The sequence below is a fragment of the Anticarsia gemmatalis genome, chromosome 7 (assembly GCF_050436995.1).
Source record: "Anticarsia gemmatalis isolate Benzon Research Colony breed Stoneville strain chromosome 7, ilAntGemm2 primary, whole genome shotgun sequence".
NCBI lineage: Eukaryota > Metazoa > Arthropoda > Insecta > Lepidoptera > Erebidae > Anticarsia > Anticarsia gemmatalis.
Genome location: NC_134751.1, coordinates 14101192 through 14123817, shown reverse-complemented (window position 1 = coordinate 14123817; position 22626 = coordinate 14101192). Strand labels below are relative to the sequence as shown.

At 42.2% G+C, this 22626-nt stretch overlaps 1 protein-coding gene across 3 annotated transcripts in view; it reads right to left on the bottom strand.

Annotated features, from left to right (window-relative positions):
* Positions 1–6: 6 nt before the first annotated feature.
* Positions 7–22626, bottom strand: part of Ten-m (teneurin transmembrane protein Ten-m) — a 231416-nt gene continuing 208796 nt past the window's right edge. Inside the window, exons 5-20 of one of the 3 annotated variants that reach the window (XM_076116239.1) lie at positions 19543–19710; positions 18834–19133; positions 18404–18562; positions 16216–16493; positions 15910–16141; positions 15432–15836; positions 15019–15354; positions 14736–14943; positions 14293–14319; positions 13513–13729; positions 10862–11038; positions 8906–9314; positions 7580–7832; positions 3569–7352; positions 3089–3460; positions 7–3002 (exon numbers count right to left, since the gene is read on the bottom strand). In XM_076116239.1, the coding sequence (XP_075972354.1) occupies positions 2646–3002; positions 3089–3460; positions 3569–7352; positions 7580–7832; positions 8906–9314; positions 10862–11038; positions 13513–13729; positions 14293–14319; positions 14736–14943; positions 15019–15354; positions 15432–15836; positions 15910–16141; positions 16216–16493; positions 18404–18562; positions 18834–19133; positions 19543–19710 (7682 nt within the window). In that variant the 3' untranslated portion in view covers positions 7–2645. Of the gene's footprint in view, positions 3003–3088; positions 3461–3568; positions 7353–7579; positions 7833–8905; positions 9315–10861; positions 11039–13512; positions 13730–14292; positions 14320–14735; positions 14944–15018; positions 15355–15431; positions 15837–15909; positions 16142–16215; positions 16494–16786; positions 18563–18833; positions 19134–19542; positions 19711–22626 lie in introns of those variants that run through there. The other 2 variants (XM_076116237.1, XM_076116238.1) reach the window with 2 other exon arrangements.

The following is a 22626-nucleotide window of genomic DNA, read 5'->3' as shown; positions in this document are numbered from 1 at the left end:
AGTGTGTAATATTTTTAATACGTTTTTATTACATATTCCATTAGAATAGTTTCTATTATTATGCACGCTGCTTGCTCGTCGTAGCGCGCTCCCAGACTAACAGAGTATGACTGTTGACTATCTATTCACATTGAGATTAGTTTAATGGGGTCTATGCACCATATCTACATACAAATTAAATGCATTACGAGGAAATCAGTTCTACATGTAAATGCACAGTGTCAACATCGTACACTGTAAGCTCTCTAAATTAATCTAGAAGCTGAAGTCTATGGATGTCAATGGGCGCACATTGTCTGTGGCGAGCTGTCACTCCACAACACACGTCGCACAACGTCTGTACGTCTGTGCGTCTGTCAGTCTACGGGTCGCGACCCCCGCGGGACCCCGCCCCGCAGACACACAGACCCTCCTCTTGATATATTACAATTGATCGTAATCCTAAAAACCTTATCCGGTTACATTATAAATAATTCAAGCGTAAAGATATGTACAATATTTTTACAGATTACATACTCAATTAAGTACCTATTTACAAATTAGAATTCTTTATACATCATAAAAAAGATAACATACCGCTCTAGATATCACCATGAAATCAATAACTACATTCACAATAGATATATTATTATTATATTAATTAATTTAAAATAAAAATACATCTTAACATTACTAAATAAAGAGTAAGACGTATTAGATTACAGTATTGCTTCTTTTAGTCACATTTTCCAAAATATCACCACCGCGGGCCTCCCTCGCCCGATACATACGAATTTTGAATTTTTTCCACCAAATCTACTTTTTTTTGTAAAAAATATTCTCATCCTATCACCGGCCACTCAGTCAACTATCATTAAAGTATCTCTAACACAGAATAGACACCACATTTTAAATGAGACACATTTATGGACATATACTATAATATCTACTCTTTAAATTACAATTTGTGCTTCTCGCTGACTTATCGTTATGAAACATCAAAATCACAATAGAATTAACACTCGCTACTGCATCGTACGACTCATTCGGATTTAGACAATAGTGACGTCATCTGTCATGTCGTCACTAATATATAAATACAAATATGTGGTACGACACAGTACGCGTCGCTAGAAGTTAGTTCAGCAGCTACACGAAAGGAGATGAAACAATAAGTCAGTCTCTAAGTATTTGTCGAGTTAAGTCAGCAAGAAGAGAGCTCCTAAACGGTTACGATAAGACCTACTGTTCGTTATTGCACAACACATGCAGAATGTACGTATTTATGTTGTCGGTCGTTTAATTAGTTTATTTTATTTAGTCTATTTTATTATTATGATGTCAACCTACTGGGATTACTGGATCTACATAGAACTCTGTCGCTCCGAACGGATACTGGCTAACTAACAACACAACTATCTTGTTGAGGGTAGAAACATTGTACAATGTAGCGTAATGACAGTTATGACAGTAATGACAGTAATGACAGTTCAGTAGTAAAACATAAACATTCCGTCGTCGACGTGTCGAGTGAAAGCCTAGTCACTACTAGTCAGTCTTCCTGAGTCGATCGTGTCTCGTCCGATTGTTCTGTTTCATCGACGTGTCATGTCGACGTGAAAGCTTTGCCAATAATATGAGAACCACACCTACATATAATACAAGTACTATCGCACATGATATTATCACATTTCGTAGACAAACTTAAATAAACGTTAGACCGCTTTCAAGTTCGAGCCAAAAATATCTCATGTGATCTCTACAAAGTGAACGCGTTAAGCCGTTTAGCGTTCATGCGATAATCACCTAACAAGCAAAAATATAGATGTCGTTCAATTTGTACAGTCACATGTTACAGGATTATACAAAATTATTGCTAAATAGTGACAGTATTGCGAAGTAAAGAGACCTTAGGTCTAATATATAAAAGGAACAACTACAAGAATAAAATATACGATTTTTATTTACAAATACCTAAACGTTAGGAGAGAACGAAATATTTGGCTAAAACTTAATAGGAATACATAGATTCTGATAACTTATTTATAAACGTCTCTAATGATTTACATGTTCATTGTAAAAAACAAATCTTAAAAAAATATTTCATCGAAAATAATAGTAAATACATTAAAATTGTGATCGCGTATTGAGTATTTTGGTTTCATGATTTAATAAGTATTATGCTCAGTGTGTCGTATTATTATATTTTTTTTATTATTTTATGTTTTATTTTATTTATGACTCGGTACCCTGTAGTGAGTTGTTTCGAGATTCAGTCCAGTCCAACGATGAGAGGGCGTAAAGTGTGTAAAAATAACGTCATAAGCTTTTCATAAAGTCTAAGTACGAAACGATAAAATAATAAATAACTTTCTCTTTCAGACGCGTATATCTTTCGGCTTCCAGTCAATCTTAACCTAACCGCAAGCTTACATTACAAAACGTTCATCCGACTCAGTCCTAGCGCGCTCGTCCCCACGTCCCCCTACAAACTCGGCGTGCGGATCGCGGGAGCCTCACATTCCGTTCCTATCCGGGTATAAAAACCCCATTCCTATAAAAAATAGTAAGAACTAAATACCGGCGGCCCGAGCTCGACGCCGGCCGCGCTACACGGCGGGCGCCAAGGCCGGGGCGGACGACGGCGTCGTATTATGGCACGTGAATTACGAGCGGTGTCTCGCTCGGCCGCTCTTTCTCCGCTTCCGCCGGCCGTCGCGCACGAACACGATGTTGGCGGGGTCGTCGGCCAGCTGCGGGAACTTGGACACGGAGTGCACGTCGCGCGCCACCCAGCCGTCCACCACGCCGTGCGAGATGAGCTCCTCCTTCTCCTCCTCGGTCCAGGCGCCGCGGCCCTCCCAGCCCGCCGCCACCAGCGCCTTCTCCCGCTCCCAGGCGCGCGCCGCGGCTCGCTTGTGCGCGTGCTTCAGCAGCTTCAGCCGCTCCTGCGCCGGCTCCACGCCGTAGCGCAGCACGATCACCGCCTGCGCCGAGCCCTTGCCCACCGCGTGCACTCGCACCTGCGGAGACGTTCATGGTTAGTTATGACGGTTCTCAGTAGTTAAGTCTTTATTCATTTGACTACTTAAATAATGAAAAATGTTACCTCTAATCCTTGATCGTTGGTTTCATCCTGCGACACGTTGAACTTGCCGGACAGTCTCCTCAGCTCCTCCATGTCGTCTCTGATCTTGAGGGTGTTGTCCTTCACGAAGTAGAACACGTCCTGGTCGTGAATGTTGAAGTGCACGTCGAGGAAGTACGAGTTGTTGAACACGGTGGTGATGACGTCCTCGACCACATTGTTGGCGCCGTCCACGACGCTGATCAGCGCCTTGCCGTCCACCCTCGATATCAGCACGCCTTCACCGAACACGCCGCGTTTGTATGACACGCGAGGCAATAAGTTCCGTGTGATTGGTTCCATTTTGAGCAGTGGAGTCGGGACGAAATTCATATCGGCTAGCTTGTAGTTTATCTGGAAAGTAACAAATAAAAAGATAAAAAAAGTTAGCAGTAAAATCTAAAACATTGTAGTTTAAATTGAAAAATAAAATATTTCAAAGCTATTTAGCTCGGTACACACCTTTTCAATGATACACTGCAATCCAGACAACACTTCGAAGTCGGGAGTGAGTCGCGGAGCCGTCAGTTCCACTTTCGGTTGGAAGATCATATCGGAGATGTACCTCGAGCCCATCATCTTGCTCAGATCGTATCCGTACAGTTCCAGCCAACTGCTCAGGTCTGTCATGTAAGGAATATTCTGGTTCCTATTTATCGGGTCGTTGTTCTTGAAACGGTAGATAAAGATGTCAGTCGGCAGATGTAGTTTACTCGCCAAGTGTTCCCAACTCGGTGTCATCCACTGCCCGACCACTGGGTCATACAACCTCGTCTCCAAGTGAATCAAATTAGTGGTGTAGTCATAAATGCCTCCTTGGAAGTCTACAGGCACATAGAACTCAGGGTTACTGTCTTTCAAGATCTTTCCGAATGGACTGCGCTTGATTTCCTTTACGATTTCTCCGTTTACATCGAAAACTACTAGTGGTGATCCGTTTTGGTCGGTCGCTACGTAGAATCGCTGGTCTTCCGTTTCGATGCAAGTTAGGAAATCTCTCTGGTCGTACAGATAACGGACGGTTTTGCCAGACTTCGGATAGTGTACGTGTGTGACCAGATGCGGTGTCGCGGGGTTCGCGTAGAAGAACTGTGTGACGTTGCTCTTGTCGTCTCTCCACGCCACCAGTCTGCTTCTATCATCGTAGTAGTACCACATCTGGAACTTGTCTCTTTCGAAAGCATGGACGAACTGGCCGCGTGAGTTGTACCTGTACTTCTGTTCACCTCGTCTGATGACGAAGCCACGTCCATCGTAGCTGCTGTACTCCAGGTCGCCGTATTGAACAACTCTATCTCCGATATCATAGCCGAGGTATCGCTTCTCTCCGTGCTCGATAACTCCGATCACGTTACCGTTCTCATCGTACACGTACTTCCAGTCATCCTCGGAGCCGACCACCTCCATCAGGTGTCCGTCGTAGTTGTAACTGATTCGTTCGTTCGATGACGTGTCGCCGATCATGATCTTCTTTGATTTGATCCTATTTCTTGAGTCGTATTCTAGTTCGAGGCGGAATACGTCGAAAGCCTTGATGTTAATCAGAATAGTCTTGACTCTGCCGCGGTCGTCGTAATCAGTGATCGTGAAGAACTGTTTGCTGGTGTCCTGCATCACTGATCTGTTGAACGTGTTCCTATATATCCTCAAGTCACTCAACGCCTCAAGTATTCCCAAATTCTGGTTATATTTCATTCTCAGTTGCGGCATTTCCTTGCTATTGATATTGACGTCAATTGTAGAAAGCCGCGCGTTACCGTCGTATTGATACTTGAAGTGTGCGTTGTTCAGGTTACTCTTTGGACTGAACTTCATTTTCTCGTCCTTCAAAATGCCGGCGTGGTACTTGTAGTCTTGTCGCAGTTCGTAATCAGAATCGGTGATTTCAACATTCTTAACGAGATGAGTATTTTCGTGGTACACGTAGCGGATGGCAGACGCTCCTGCTAATATCGTATCCAACTTTCCACTGTTATCGTACATGTAAGCTATCTTGCCTGACTGGTGCGGGAAGATCTTAGCCAGAATATTTCCATCATCATTGTACAAGATCTCGTACGGGTGTCGGTTCATGGGAGAGAAGTATTGATACTTGAAGTATCCCAATGACGTCATGAGAGCAAACGTGTGAATGTGTCCACGTGGTGTCGTCAGGTTTTGAAGAGCTCCGGAGTCATCGTAGTCTAGAAGATAGTCACTTCCTCTAGGTGTTGTTACTTTCAGTGGTAGAGAAGTGAACATATCTCTGAACGAGTATGCGAGAGAGGATCCATCTCCGTAGCGGATCTCGTTCAATCTTCCAGCTCTGTCAAATCCATATGTCTCATTTAGATCTCCCCAGCTCCACTTAGTGAGACGGTTGAATCTATCGTAATCGAGTACCACTTCAGCAAATATACCGTTGCTCGGTCCGAACCTCACTGGTCTTGCTGTTCTGTCGTACGTCACATTCAACAGCTCCACCTTGTCGTCCATGAACACGGCGATGGTGGAAGAATCTCGGTCGTACTCAAGAGTGAGCAGATTCTCACCGTTGACTCTCAGTTTACGACCAACTTGTGAGATAAACTTGCCGTTTCGTCCCTTATTGAGGAGTTTTCTTAAGAAGTATCGCCATTCGAACCTGTTTGCTAGATCACCGCCGACTTCCGTCCTCTGCTTCGCTGGTATCGGGAAGCTCTCACCAAGGATCGGATCGACTTCAGCTAAGATGGTGTACGGAACTGTGTCAGTGGAAATAACATGACCCCATGGCATACTGGATGATATACTGCTGTCAGATGATATAATAGTCTTCTTCTCGGCATCTCCGATACGTGTGTTTACAGAAGATCCCTTTATTAATATCGACACAGGTTTTTTATTGTTCTCCGTGATACGAACAGTCGCTCCCTTCAGGCTGAGGTCGAAGTTGAGGTTAATGATTCTGCCAGTAGGTGTTACAGCAGATGTAAGTCGTCCAAATTCGTCATATTTGTAGACATAGCTGCGTCCTGTGCTATCGTACTTAGACTTGAGTAGACCACTTGGACCGTAGTAGTCGAAAGTCACGTTGAAATTATCCGGAGTCCTCAGTTCTTGAAGCATCTTCATTCTGGACATCTTTAGCCTGCATTTCTGTCCTTTCGTGTTTTCAATAGAATTGACCGACGTAGAATAATCTCGCAGTAAGAATACTTTGTTACCGGCCGCGTCAGTCACAGTACTCAACTTGCCATTACTTGTATTCACAGTGTATGTAAACACGTAATTGTTCTCTCCAGTCAGTATGTTCTTACTAGTGACGTGCTGGCCGAATCTATTGAAGATGTAAATCTCTTGAGTATCTGGCGAATAGATTTCATATTCCCTCGCACCGCTTGCATCAGGAATGCTGGCCATAACCGATCTGATTCTGTAGTTAGCTTGATCAGCAATATGAACAATACCGTCCGGACTTACGATGACGGCTGATATCGTGTTGAACTTGGAATTAGAAGCCAAGAAATGGTCAGCTTCGAAGCAATCGCATCCTCTCTCTAAACAGTTGCACTTGGATTCAGCGCCGGCGTATAGCGAGATCTTTCCATCGGTGGTGATCAGACGGACTCTGTTTATTCTCTGAGAGTCGCTCTCTGCTACATACAAGTCTCCCGCTGACCCAAACGCTATACTCTGCGGCATCACTAGCGTAGCGTAAGTCGCTAACTCTACATCAATTCCAGTTATTGGTGACGGACAATGTAGTGGTCTTCCAGCAATCACCTTGACTCTACCGTCGGGTGCCATTTGTAAGATCATATGATCATCGATGATATGCAAGCTGTTATCCAAAGGATTGATGGCGAGTTCAGTAGGCCACCGCAAGTGTACTTCTTCAACGCTTAGAGTGCCTTCACAAGGTATTGGTTTCCAGTGAGCTCTGTGCATGTGGTTGCCAATGATCGTGGTGATAATACCGTCTCTGTCCACCATTCTGATATTAGTTCCGTCGGCGAAGTAAAGTATATTGTCGATAGACACTGCTACACCTTTAGGGTAGGCAAGTTTAGCGTCTCTGGCCAAAGCGCCATCGCCACAGTGCGCCTCGTCTCCAGGCAGGCATCGTTCTCCCGACCCGACCACGGTCTCCCAGTTATGTTCAGGGTCGCTGAAGTCCTCAGTGTTGCGTACTTTGATGATCTGGTGGGATTCTGGGTCCGAGATGTAAAGGTTGCCGTCGAGAGGTGACAACGCCATGTGGTACCGGTAGGATACTCGAGTGGCACTGGAAAAGAAATATTCGAAATTAATTGATGTACAACAAATAGTCACAAAAGAAGTCCCAACTATTATGAGATACTGTTTAGGCCTCTAGTATCTGTTCATTTCATTTATTAGATAAAAATTTCGTATTGACTCAAAATAAGACTACATTAAGTTTTACTTGAAATATTAGAACACCTCAAAAGAACCAATATTTATGAAATAACGCGAATAAAATTAGGTACTTACTTCAACTTAACCACAGTCCTAACAGTCCCATCAGGGCTGATCTTCCTGACGAGATTGAAGTCTCCTACGAAGATAGAGCCGTCGGGAGCGGCGGCGAGGGCCACGGGAGCCAGGAGCCGCTGCTTGGAGGCGATCCCGGAGCACCCGTCACCGCACTCCAGCTCCCGCTGGCGACCGTCACCCATCGTAGTGATGATCACGCGAGGCTTGTGCTTCAAGTACACGTTTGTGCCGTCACCTTTTTGAAGAATACCTGAGAATAATCAAATAACAAGGTTTTATAACAGTTAATTTTTTATAGAATCCAGAAGAGAAATCCAGATGGCGATATAAGATGCACCTAGATTCACTCATAATGCTCATAATCTACGCAATAATAATAAGATTAAGAAGAATTGAAAGTGATTAGCGTAAAACTTTCATTTTAAGTTAAATGTTCTGTGAAACACTACTTATATTCTTTCATGAATACTTAAGATACAGCGCATAATAACTGTAGTTTTTACAGTTTATTATTTTACAGACACTAACTGGAACATTAAAAAGCTTTATAAAGTACCTAACTAGTTTTAATAACATCAAGTACTTAAAGTCTTTGTCTAAATCAATTTCGTGACCGTGATTGATAGTAATCCAGTGCTTAGTTTCAACACATAGCATGTCTGAGTTTAACGCAATTTATCGACCGATGTCGCCGAAGAGGCCAACGATTCAATCACTTAACAGATTACACGGGTTTGTACTTAGCGTTGTCAAAACGTTTCGGTGTTAGTGCACCTTACATTAGCAGAGTAAATACTAGAATATAGGCCACGAGAGAATTACAGGGGTTTGGTAGTGGAGTAATTCAATAACGTGGATATACCGGAGCCTGTCCGACAAATACGAGTAACACCGGCTGACAAAGCTTTGTATTGTGAATTTTGTGAGAATTGCGTAGGCCTACTTGCATCTATTTTTTGTACTTTACGCTAGCTATCCACGAAGGTTCAAGCAGAGGTGTAAGGAAATACATTCACTTTTCATCATTTATAAGATACCTTGTAATAAAGTGTGAGACAGATTACCAAAGTCTAGACAGGTAACCGAACTTAGGACTATCATTGAGACCTTGCCAACAAAAATTTAAAATATCCACATGTATATTACTAGGCCATTTAACCTATTAACTCTAGTTATACATGAAGGTTCAAGCAGAAGCGTAAGGTAATACATCCACTTTTCACCATTTCAAAGGTCCATAACCCATGACCTGCACGGTGTTTTACAAAGAAAGTTAAAATACAGAGTTATTATTCACATATCATAACACAGCTTTGCACTCACCTTCATGGAAATTGTACCGATGATGTATATCCAAGTTCCATCCTCCCACATCAGAGATGCTCATATCTTGACCGCTTAGCTTCGTCGTCTGAACATTCCAAATGATATCCTTGCAGTCGGTGTACTGGTAGCCAACTTTGACCAGCGCCGTGGTGACTCCATACACTCGCTGTTTGTACACGTTCAAGCGGTTCCATGGGTACGTGAACTTGATCACAGGGTCAGCTTCAAACGTCTTCTTGAAGAGTATGCCTTCGATCGTGATGCGCAGGTGGATGAGGACTAGTGTTGAGGGAATCTTTTCTGGCGTCAGTTGAAGCTGGATGGTTGAGAGGTAACCAGCGGCTCGGGAGCTGTGGTACACTAGATGGAGACCAGTTCCTGGGATTTCTAGGCTTTCTTGTATCACCTGGGGAAAGAAAAACAATGTTAATAGCTATCAACGATTTTCGCTTTTTTTCACTAGCGGCTGGCCCTGGCTTCGCCCAGTTTAAACAGATTTTTTTACATAAAAAAACTCTAACAACTATTACATTAACCATCCTCTTGAATCACCCTATCTATTAAAAAAACCGCATCAAAACTGTTGCGTGGTTTTCAAAGACATAGAGACAGACGCGGGAAGCGTTTTTGCTATAAACTATGAAGTGATTTTAACAGATTGTGTGATCAAGCAAAGCTTGAAGCGTAGGTTTAAGTCAGTACTGCTTTAAATGGGATCTGAGTTAAAGACCACACGATCGCAAGTTTGTCGCCTTAGCCGTTGAGCTACAGTCAAAAAATAACAAGATGGGTCGAACATTCCGCAAGAGTACCATGTAATAGGGTTGACGACCATTAAAGCAAGAATAATGATAGCTTCAATGTGTTGGTGGCAGTAAAATTGTCATTAACCGTTATTTATGTGTACAGCCCTAACAAGACAGTAATTGTGTGTGTATAAATGTTGGAGAATTGTAGTTGAAGTTGCCAAGTGTTGTTTAGTTACGGGAATTGTTCTCTTGGTATGTGATCTCTAACTAGCGAGGAACTGTTACGTACTGACAGATGTAGATTGTTTTAATACATTGTTTACTGTAATTATTGAAGTTTTAACAAGCGTACGTGGTCATGAAGACGAAGGTATGTACGTAACAAACAAAACTAAAACATGTAGTGGTTGTAATTTAAGGCTCTTATTTGTATGTTTGTAAGTAATAAGCCACACGAGTTTATACATAAGCACTTTAAGGCTTTGAAAAATAAATGATTATACCTCGAAGGAATCTAACTCTAATAGTTTAAGCCTCCAATTTTCGTACCAGTTAGAACTACGACTAAATGTTCCACATAAATTCACTTAGGATTACCACATTTAGTATTAGATATTCAATTTAGAAGACAAACAAAGCAACCATTATAGCTCTAGGTAATTAATTCCGTAGGTGACACTAATTTACACCGCATTCTGCAATGCGGCAACTTCATATTAATGAGTCACACCAACTGCTTTAAACGTTAGCACCATAACTAATAAATAGGTTACTTGAGAAACTAGATACTGTTTTTCTTATTTTCCTATCTTCAAAAATTACTGAGATATTTAACGTTAAAGTGCGGCCTCCGCGATAAGAAATCTTGTAGCCTTAAGATACTTTTGGTCTCTGTAACTTGGAGATTTTTGGGAGGCTATAATATATCACAGAAGACAACTATTTGAAAGCCACTATGATGTACACTGTTCTCTCCCTTAGAATTAGTAATTAACACGTGAAAAATAGCAATGTACTGAATAGTCTATCAATTTAACGTACACTACTTGTCAACTGAGATACGTGATACACAAACCTACTGGTGCAATTTCAACGAAACAAAAACAATACTTATTTGCATGAGTACGCGCATCAAATGCGTTAACTTATGCTATAATAAAATTTACTGTGTGACTAATTCTTAGTGCCATTTTATTCGTCTTACCTGTGACTCAGCTAATATAGCACTCTTGTCGGGGCAGGCGCCTTGGAAGCCGTGTTTCCACGTGGCGAGCACCACTGGCTTCATGGTGTCGTAGTCGTGAGCGAGGCACGCCTGAGGGGGGCCCATGTTGATCTTCTCGTCCATCGTCGTCATTAACACTGTGTCGATTATCACAACCTGCAATGACAGTTACATTTAACAATACTTTGAAGATGAGTAAATAATATTGCTTATTATTATTGTCGCCTTGGGCGATTTTGGCTACGGCGGCCAGTTTCATAAAACGGTGCAGGACTTTGTTTATACTGGCCAAGTGTGTGCACAATACACAGGTTCATTCTCTTTTCCTTTACTCTCACAGTCTGGTGGGACGGATAAATCGACACGACCAGAGAGAGGTCTGGTGCAGGACCGACGGCTTTACGTGCTCTCCTAGGCACGGAAATAATACTAATATAGTAAAATATACTAATACAGTGACTGCCTCCGTGGCGCAGTAGTTTAGGTCGCTACGCCGCTACCTTCGCGTCGGGAGGTCTTGGGTTCGATTCCCACAAGGAACAATAATATTTATGCGATCCACAAATCATTGTTTAGGGTCTGGTTGTACTTTGTGTCCGTTGTTTGGATGTTTGTAAAAGACCCCGCGTCACAAGAGCAATTCTTAGTGCGCGAGTTGTCTTTTTTAAAGTAAATATGTATAAGTATTTCAAGGCTACCATCAACTACATATACTAACTACCGTTCTAAATATAGTCAAGATATGACGCTTCCCTTTCACCCTTGCACTTTTAGTACTAAAGTCAAAAGTCAGGGTCATCCACAAATAACTTTATATGCACTCCACTATAAACTACACAAGTGCTAACAAAGTTTAGACAAAAAAAATGGAGCCATAACATTTTACGTTTCGTTTAATCGTTCGTTTGCATGTGGTGGCTTGGTACAAAAAGTATACGTCTTTTATAAAGGTAGTTTGTAGTATGAAGTCTGTATTAAGTTGACGATCGATCGCTTTAACTCATATATTAAGTTTTATAAGTCACGTCCACACTCGTATGCTTTTTCATACATGAAACGATTTTTACACGAACATATGTACATACATAAATACGCCTGTTATATACGAAGGTGTAGGCAGAAGTACGTGAAAGACACGTTTCGCCATTGATAATATCAATCCCATGTAATAAGTGGCGAGTCAATTGGCATATCGTCGTTTAAGTTCTATCACCACGTAAGTCATTTAAAGCAACTTTTCAGTACCTCGATTCTCTACCACTATCGACTACCGACAACCGGCTAGCTATCGAATTTTGACATTTAGCATGTACTGCCAAAACAGTTTCTACGTCGCCCGCTAGAGGCGCTGATCAGATTTTCATACAAAATTTCTCGATGACAGGTCGGTTATCGGTAGTCGATAGTAATAGAGAATTGAGCTACTGTGCCTAGATTCTCTATTACTATCGACTACCGACAACCGAACTGTCATCGAGAAATTTTGTATGAAAATCTGATCAGCGCCTCTGACGGGTGTCGTAGGAAACATTTTGGCAGTACATTCTAAATGTCAAAATTTCGATAGCTAGCCGGTTGTCGGTAGTCGATAGTGGTAGAGAATCGAGGTACAGGAGAGACAAATTTCGATTTCGTCTTTCGATTCTCTAGTCAATGGCATTAAAATGTCAAAACTGCGAAAAAAGACTACTTACGTTGTGATAGAACTTCAACAACGATATGGTGAGCACGTTGCGAAATTCTAGGCTTACTCTCTCTCTCTTCCATGCTATGAATCCCATATTCTGCTTACTATTGAGACATATTCTACTAATATTATAAATGCGAAAGTTTGTGAGTATGTATGTATGTATGTATGGATGTTTGTTACTCTCACGCAAATACTACTTGGAATCGATTACGATGAAATTTGGTATGTAGGTACCTGAAGACCCAGAATAACACATAGGCTACATTTTATCCCGGAGTTCCTGAGGGATCGGGATTTACACGGGAAGGGTTTCCACGCGTACGAAGTCGCGGGCGACCTCTAGTTCTTATATAAATTAGAAAATACCAATAGCACTTTGCCCGACTTGGGAATCAAACCTAAGACGTCATGATCAGCAGTTGTATACACTACCTTCATGTATTATATGCACATAATAATATATACGAAGATAAATGCCACTAGTATTTACAAACTAAAGTTAAGTTTATTTATCATGACTTAGGGATTTAAGTTTGAATCGGCTTGCGTCCGTTCTGGTTCATTTCAGTTGTTTCACTTGATGTTATATTGTTCTTTTGGTTATTATGTCGAAGCTTTATAATACACCGTATTATTATAGTTCTTTAAGATAACTGAAATGTGTGGCGTTTAAAAATAAATAACGTACTTTTAAATTGTATATTTTCATACATCGTTGCTACCTTAAGAAATTGTAATGAGGTTTCATTTCATGGCAGAGAAACGCGTATTATTAGATTATAACAACTTTCAATGTTACTAATTTATTATAATAGATGACATTTTAGCACCCGAGTGCCAAAAGAAAAACGGTAAAAATATTAGTACATTTATCTCGGTTAGGGACAAGGCTATTACAAACTATTGTCTATTACAAATAATCATGGTTTTATAAACTCACCTCATTCCAAGGCACATAAACGACTTTCGTAGCTCTCTTAAACGGTGCCCTTCCGAAGTTCAAAGTCACAGCTCCCCCTCCATTCACCAGCAGATCAAACCAGCCGTCCTCCCTCGTCAGCGTGAAGCCTTCCAGCGGCGTGTCAGTCGAGACCCTCACTCCCACCAGACCAGTTCCGAGGAGCGTCACCACACGACCACGGACTACTGCTGAACGACTGGAAATTCCGGTGATGGGAGAATTAGTACAGTTATATAAGCGTTAGGACAAGAATCAAATTGTTAACTGTATTATATACATTGTATCTTTGTAAATATTTCAGTATTTCAAATCTGTGTCTACCTAATTCTACATTATAGTCTATTTGGTATCAGGTAGGGTGAAGTGATGACTCTATTTCATACTATGCTGGTGTTTGGCTGATCACAACGTTTCTGATCATCTCCAATTGAACTAATACTAATTACTATCAAGTCACACTCTACAATGTATCGTCGTTGTTCTCAATATCCAGTATGTCGTTGGATGTGACAGTGGTCTACATACGTGATCGATATTATCATAAACATTTAAATAAGAAGCGGAACACAAAGTCACAGGACACAATAGAAGGTAGCTAAATACTGTAACAGCACGGCATGCATCATTAGATATTCATGTTATATTATATCATATATATTGCCAATCAAATATATATATTTATAATGTGATATATAGATATATTGTATAAACGCTAAGTCAAACGAACACACTATCCTACATTCGATTCACAAGTCTTACCTCGAGTTGAAGTGGTTCCAAAACATACTGCGCAGCGTTAGAAAAACCGAGAGAAATTACAGAGATGAGTAAGTATTATTATTTTGTATAATAATATTAATTTAGAAACAAGGAAGCTCGGAAACGTTAGTAGCAGCGGCGCCGATACACAATATACACATACTATATGTATGTCATGCAAGTGTGGAGCCTCCACCGGCCAGATCTGCTCTCGTAGTACAAATAAATACATGTTGTCTCATATAAGTGTAAGAAAAGAAAGAAAGCATCGTGGTACACTCTTATAATGTAAATAAAACATTGGGATCGACTGGGGCACAACATTGCGTATCTTATACTTATAACAAATATTAAGGCTTGCGTCCTACGGGACCAGCCGACATCGTCAACAATAGCTATTATTACTTAACCCTAACGAGTAACACCGAACATTGAGCCCTCACCTTTCGTTGAAGTTCTCCTGCTTGGCGTAGTTCTGGAGACTACCTTCGTCGATGATGAACTTCATTCGTTCAAAGAATGAAGCTGTAATGGCGGGAGGTTGTTTCCTAAGGAGAATATCAGTAGGCTTGGGAGACGACACGCACAGCTGACTGCCCTTGCAGATAGGGCTCAGACAACATTCTGGATCTTCACAATCGACGAGACCATCTAAACAGAACATAATATATTAAACACAGATCTTTAACATTTACGACACCCTTGCTCTGAAGAGATAGTCCATACCTTTGTCGTTGTCCTTAGCGTCGTCGCAGATCTGTTCCTTCAGCGTGGTGCAGTCGGGACCGTCCCAGCCGTCGAAGCATTTGCAGGACCATTGACCATCGTTGGCGACCTTGCACTGTCCGTGACCAGCACACGCTCGTGGACATCCCTCCAGCGTACAATGCCGTCCGTTCCAGCCGGACACACAGAGACACGTGCCGTTCTTACACTGGCCGTGGTCACTGCAGCGCGCGTCGCACAGCTTCGACGTACAAAACTCGCCAGTCCATCCCGGGTCACAGACGCACGACTCCCCGACGCATCTTCCATGTATTCCGCAATCCAGATCGCAAATTTCTGTAAAAGTGACACACAACATTATATAAATAATTCGTCAAAAGTACAGTCTTTGTTTTATCAAGAGCAATAGTTACCTTTAGAACAGTCATCGCCAGACCATCTTGAATGACAGCTGCAGGTCTGAGTGTCAACATCGAACGTGCCGTGTCCAGAGCAGTCTGGCAAACACTGCAAGGCATCCTTGTCCATGGTGGCGCAGTCGATACCTTTCCATCCCTTCTTGCAGATACAGGAGCCTTCAATACAGAAGCCGTGGCCAGAGCACGTCGGATGTGGGCAGTCGATGTCTCCACAGAACTTGCCCTTGTACCCTCGCACACATGAACACTTTCCGTTGACACAATGGCCGTGACCGTTGCAGTCGGGTACTTCGCACTCATCGTGTCGAAGAGAACATTCCTTGCCCTTCCACCCAGGGTTACACTGACATTCACCGTTGATGTATTCACCGCGTTGACTACATAACACTGGACAGACACCTGAAAATGTTTCTGTTGTACAAACTGTTCAATTTTACGCTTTAATTATAATTAATAAATGTGGTTCACTTACTTTTACTGCAATCATCGCCACCAAATCCAGGCTGACATTGACAATGACCCATCAAACATTCTCCTTTCCCTGAACATCCATTCGGACAGTTGTGTGTCATCTCGTCAGCGATCATCGCCAGCAGAGTGATCTCTTGTGGGTCGCCGTCGTCGTTGTACAGAGATAAGAACCAGTGCCCTTGTTCCATGTAATGCGTCACTTCTTTCTTGATCGACGGCTTTAAATTAAAAGGCTGTTTTAAAGGCGATCAGTGAATAATTTCGTTTCTAAATTTTATTCATTATAACATTAGTTCTCAATACTTACATGTGATGTTCTCGTCGTTCTCGCCTTGAACCCGCTCAGTACTTCCAAGATATGATATTGCGTGTGCGTCGGTAACGCGTTTCTTCTCGCGTAAACGCCTATGGAAGCCCCTCGGGGTATCATGTAGTCGAATTTCACATAACTTGCTTGCGTTTGATAGAACTGCATGTTCCAGTAGCTATATGGAGGGATTTCTTTCGATAATTTTTCACCTAAAGTAATTTGTTTAAACGTCGTTCCGTCGGGCGGGAATGTTTGCGCGGGGAACGTTCGCGCACCTACAACATAATTAAGTGTTAGTTTTCTTAATGACGCTAAAAATATACGTCAAACATCATGCGACAATGTGATGAATCTAAATTACTTAAGGTTATATAATACACTAATTACTACCCTTTATTGTTACTAAAAGCGCGTGCAATGAAATATTATGCGAAGAACCTTGACACCATAGTAACAAGCATGCATGTTAGTTTGTTAGACACAGTATTGTAGAGAGAAACCCTGAGCCGTGATGGAATGTGACCGTTAGTAAGTTATCTCTGATCTTATTGAAGTTCTGTAACCTCACCTTCCAAGATTAGAATGGGTGGAGGTAATACTTTTGGACAAACTAATTTTGGTATAACTGTTGTTGAAATGGGTTCAGTTTCAGTTGTTAATTCTGTTGTTGAATCACTTGTTGTTGGCACATCTGTTGTTGAGATATTTTCACTTGTAGTTAACATCTCAGTTGTAGAGTCTGTGGTTATTGAAGTAACTGTTTCTGTTGTTGTCTGCGTTATATCTTCAGTGGTTCGCGTTGCATCTGTACTTGTGATCGGACTATCTCTTGTTGATGAATCAGCTTTAGGAGTTGTTGAAGTGCTGTCACTGTCTGTAGTATCGTAGTAATCATCAGTGATGTTATTATTACAAGGTGGGCAGGAACATTCACAGCTGCCTCCCCAGACTGCCGCCGTGGGTTTAGTCTGATTGAGCCTAGCCGTATTGTCTATAGTGACAGGTTTATTGAAATTAGTCGGGTGCGTCGGCTCTGCATCTATCGGAGTTATTTTTACTGTCGGTATTTCATTAGTGTCTCCGACAGTAGGTACTGTTAATGTAAGAGAATAGAGTGGTTTGTAGGCCGTGTCCTCCGCGCCGTCCGCGGATATAGTGAGGTTAATCAACACGTGTTTATGGTTAGTCACATCTGGAAGCTTTGTATCAACTGTATTCACAGTGGGCACTTCGTCAGCTGACTTCTCAGTGGTCGTGCTAGTAGTTATTATGTTATTAGTATTAACAGGTGTAGTCACAACACGCGCGTTGTGTGTTGTAAACATATTGGCAGTAGTTAGCAACATTTCTGGTGTTGTTATTGGGTTATCTGTAGTGGTCGGTTCTTCATCTCTACTAGTAGTGGTAGGTACCTCAGTACTGGATGTACTGGTTGAAGGCTCTTCAGTGGTTGTAACGACTGTAGGTTCAGGCGCGTCCGTGCTTGTTATCATTTTCGGAGGTGTGTCTTCACTTTCATAACGCAACTTTTTCAAGTTCTCGTCTGATTCAGCTGAATCATTAGAATAGATATGCAAAACTTCCTTCACCTGCTCTAGTTGCGCTTGAATATTGAAAAACTTGAGTTTTTCGATACCGTAAGAGCGGATTGAAGGAAATGCATCAGCCTGCATGTCCTCAGGGTCGTAAGCTATCTCATCGTTAGGCGCTACGGGAGCTTTTATTTCTTTGTCCACGACCACTGGTGGCGACAGATCCACACGCGTCCCCTTCGAGTTGTTAGGTATTTTAATAGTTGTGCTACTTATTGTGTTAGTGACAGTTGACGTTACTTCAGCAGTTGTCGGCTTTACACTAGTAGTATCTACAGCAGCTTCGTCACCCGTGGTTATCTCAGGATTATTGGTTGTTAAATCACCAGAATTAACCGAGTTATTATCAACACTGACAGACACAAAAGCATTGTTAGGCCCCTCGCTGTCTTCACTTGTCTGTGTAGTGATCTCCTCCGCGTCCACACCATGCACTAAACTAACAGTGTTTACAATAGAAGTAGTTACGTCATGCATATTTACAGCGGTGGAAGAATCCTCGGAAGAGATAGATTGTGATATAGAAGAAGCATGCCCGCCTGACTCTACTGCATCTACACTTCTACGAGGGCGAGAGTGTTGCTCCTGTTTACCTGTGCCGATGGTCGGCAAGCTTTGGTGCGGCCTCGCCATTGACTTATTTACGAACTCCAATGACGTGGCCTTGGAGGCGGGGAATACTTCTGTGGGTTCACCGACTACTACCGTACATGACTTGGGGTTTTGATACGTCCAGTTGACGAAGTATGACGCTGAGAACAAAACACAACAAATTAATGAAAACTCGCAACACGATTAACGAAATTATAATGAGGATTGTGTAACACGATGATCATGTTGTTGTTTCAAATTCGCTGACAGTTACAATCTCATTAAATAAGGCTTAAGAAGTTTATATCTTTGAAGTAAAATGTGTTTCCGTAACTCTGATCGAGTAAAGTTACGGGATTTTGTATTTAAATCCTGTCTGGATGAAATAAACGACAGTTAGTACTGGTATTAAGACAAAGTTTCATTACTCACCTGTCATATAAGAGGAGATTGCTAAAAGTAGAATGAAGAGAACTATAAACACTATGGCGGTGCACTTCCACGAGCATCTCGAAGAGAGACCCTTTCTAAAGTGGAACCGCGAACCGTTGGGGGGAAAGTTCGTGGAGCGAAGGTTGTTCCTCACGGGGAGGACCGGGACAGGGGTGCCGAAGGTGGGGTGCGGTCGGTCTGACCTCTCCATCCTTTCTAATGTGCTCTTCTCGGGTTTGCCGGGACTACTACACGACGAGTTAGACTTGTAGTCCATAGACGGATTCTTCTGAATATCCCCTGAAAACATGTTTCCAATTATGCAGGTGATCTTTTATACTTATTAAATATTTTGTGAAGTATTTAATACAGTTTGCTAACATCGCTGGTACAAAATAAAACACGGCCGCGATCCGTTAAATGAACTACGCTGTTATTAATTTTGATTAAGGCAATATCCTCCCCTGACCATTCGTTAGGGCGGTTTATGGGAGAGGCCTTCGTACAATAGTGGGCTATTAGGGGATGTTTTGATTTACTCAAATTTAATTTTTGTTCCTTTTGTACCTTAATAGTTTGAGCTAATAAACTTTATTGTGTGGGCTAGCGATAAAAGCATTGTAATATAGTCATATTTAACTTTAAATGTTTGTGTGTGTTTCAAAAGTTCGTGTGTAGTGTTTATAAAAGAGTCAGAAAAGATTCTAACATTCACCTGAAGGCACGTAAAAGTTGCCTGAAGGCGTTCGCACCAGACAGGAGGGCTCGAAGTCGCCCAGGTCGGCGGGGTTGCCGGTGATGCGGCCGTTCAGCCGAGACATGGTAGGGTTGCGCGGCGGCACATCGGGCGGCAACCGGGAACCTTCAAGTAGACACCCTGCAGAACAACAACACACTGTTAATAACGTATAGACATTCATCACATAAATATGACGCTGATGTCTTAATGAACGCACTGTACATTGACCCTTAATAAAGACAATTCAAATATAAACTCGAACAATAAAGAGAATCCCAACAAATGAACGAATAAATTCAAACAATTGCAGGTTTATTGCTGTAAAAATAAAACAACCCTTTTAAAAGTTACGATAAATAAAGCCGAGCCTCTATCGCGGACGATTGTGGCAGTTTTGCCTCGTCAATAAAAAGAAAAATAACAAATACGACAGTTGTTCGATAAGACGCGAGCAAAAAATAATGCAGCGTCGTCACTCGCCCCCGCCCCCTCGCCCCTCGCCCCCGGGGGGACACGGTCACACGAGATGACGAGATAACTGTTCGTATACAAACAAGATACCTACTCTGTTCATCAAACATTCAATTAACTAAGGAACCGTAACGCGGTATTGACTGCCAATAATCTGTTATCAAATGCCCTTATTTGTAAAGTTAAAGGCTTTTACAAAATTAATCAGCATGCTCCGGTGGTCGTGGCGGAGGCATTAGCACAGGGAAAAATTTAATTAATTCCATCCACGAAAATTTACAAGTTGAAATTCAATTAGGGGCGAATATTGCTCACCGTAATGGGTCGTAAACAAATAACCGCGGATAGGCTCATGCAAATGGATCAAAGATCGCGTGTTGCGCCTGTTCTTTATAAGGAAAATATATTAGACCGGCAGCTAGCGGTGTAACGGTAGGCGCGGCGGACTCTCCCATCGCCGCTAATATAAGCTAATGGAAAATCGAAGTATTATCTGGCGCCCGCTGGCCGCCCCCCCCCCGCGCTCGCACAGCACCGCTCCACACCGCTCAGCACCTCTCAGCACCTCTCAGCGCCCGCTATAACATTCAACTTTTGATCCTCGACGAATTTTAAGGATTCCTTCGAGCGTTAATTAATTTATTGTACCGCCCGATGTAGCCGCAAGAAAACTCAATTAATTTTAAAAGGGTTTTTGTGTTGTTTTTTTCGCGATCGATTCCCCCCCCCCCCCCACGACCCTCGATCACCGCCGAAATGAAAATGGTTCTCGACAATATCGTCAGCCTTTTGTGGTTCGCCCTTTGATACCATTCTTTTCGTAGCAATTAGAGATTAATTAGTTTCATGGAACTTTCACAAAGCACTCGATAACTCGTAGTTAGTAGCAGACTAATACTTGAAGGTAATGTGTCGATGACCGCAATGCATTATGTTTAATTGTAAAGTGGGAAAAAATTATCAACAGGTGGTATCACCTTTTATACAAATTGATATCAACCTGCCGTGTCACTCAGATATAACAGACGCGATGATGTAGTAACTGTATTCCTAACAATAATTCAAATATCATAGTTGAACATACTTCTCATCTGAAACGTCCTAATACACGTTTCCAAAGAATAATTTAATTACTTTCCAATGCTTGACTTCAATAACAACATTGTCAAACACGAATGAGAATCTTACATTCATTCACATCAGCCACTGGTCCGAGATACACCTGTTAACCACATTGTAACCGCGCGTCATACAATTGATAACCATAATCACGATATAAAGGCGGTAATTTGTTATAAGTCCCGATGTGTAAGGACAAATGCGTCCAGTGGAGCGTTCCGACCGGTCCATCCATCCCGGCTCCCGCCGCAGCCAATGAAAAAACTAAATCACCAAATCCCTTACCTAATTTAGGAGGACAAGCATAGTCATTAATACACACGTCAGTCGTCGTGCTACTACAAAATGTGGCCCATTTATATCCCGTCTCGGGGCCTGGGAATTATGGTAATCGGACGAGTCGTGTCCTTTGTCTGTAATGGCTGGTAATTACTGACGCACCTCCGGGGGCACTTCGTCTGCTCGCTGCTCGCGCCCCACGCGCCCCGCCACGCCGACCGACAGAATTCGACACTCGTTACGAGAATCGTCTCAACTTTAAAAAGGGAACGCGATTTTGAATGCCGTCGTGGGATTTGTCGCTGCGCACCCGGAACAAACTCACTTTTTTTTTTGCGTTTTTTTTTCTCTTTTTCCCTTTGCCCAAAATTGCCTCTCACACTACGGACCCTGTTTGGTCCTTTTTGCATTTGTTTACGCAAAAGAATCAGTATTTTTTACAACCATCCCAGACTTTTCGGCGCTCGCTTTTACTATCCCATATTATTTATTGAGACTATACTATGCATAAAACTGAATAACAATCAGATAGAGGCCACTATCCATATTCCGGTTCGTTTATTTTTATATTTTTCGAGCCATCTGGCATCCGATCTCCTATTTTCCGTTTAGGATCCGTATTTTCTACCGAACAAATCCAAAGCTCGCTTAGTTATTGGAAGATAAAGGGGGTGTGTTTCGGCTCATTTGCGGCCGAGCTCGGCCCGAACAAACGTGATTTCTTATTGGAAACGGAAAAGAAACAGACCGACTTGTAATAGAGTAACTGCGGTTTACCCGCCACTGAGCCTCGCCTTCACTCTGTGTCTATTAGTCCCGTGCTCCCGCAGTCCCGGCGAGATTAACATTCACGTACATACTGTTGCACGTTGTAGCGGGACACTGTGCACTCATCATACAACTTTATATTGAAAGAAGTCATGTAGTGTAATGTGTATGTGTGTGTGATGTGTGTCACACATAGTTTCACAGTTTCATAACGCGCAACGTTGATGTATGGGACGTAAAGCACATTCACGTGTAAGACGTACCGATACAAACGAGATACAGTCGGGCAATCTGTGAAGGCAGGAGACGCGGCGGCGACACGTGCTCACAATCTTAAACTCGTTACACGAACATTCCCGAAGCAATTTAGAATTTACCCCTTAATCTTGATCCTAGCTCGAATTGAGAGCACACATA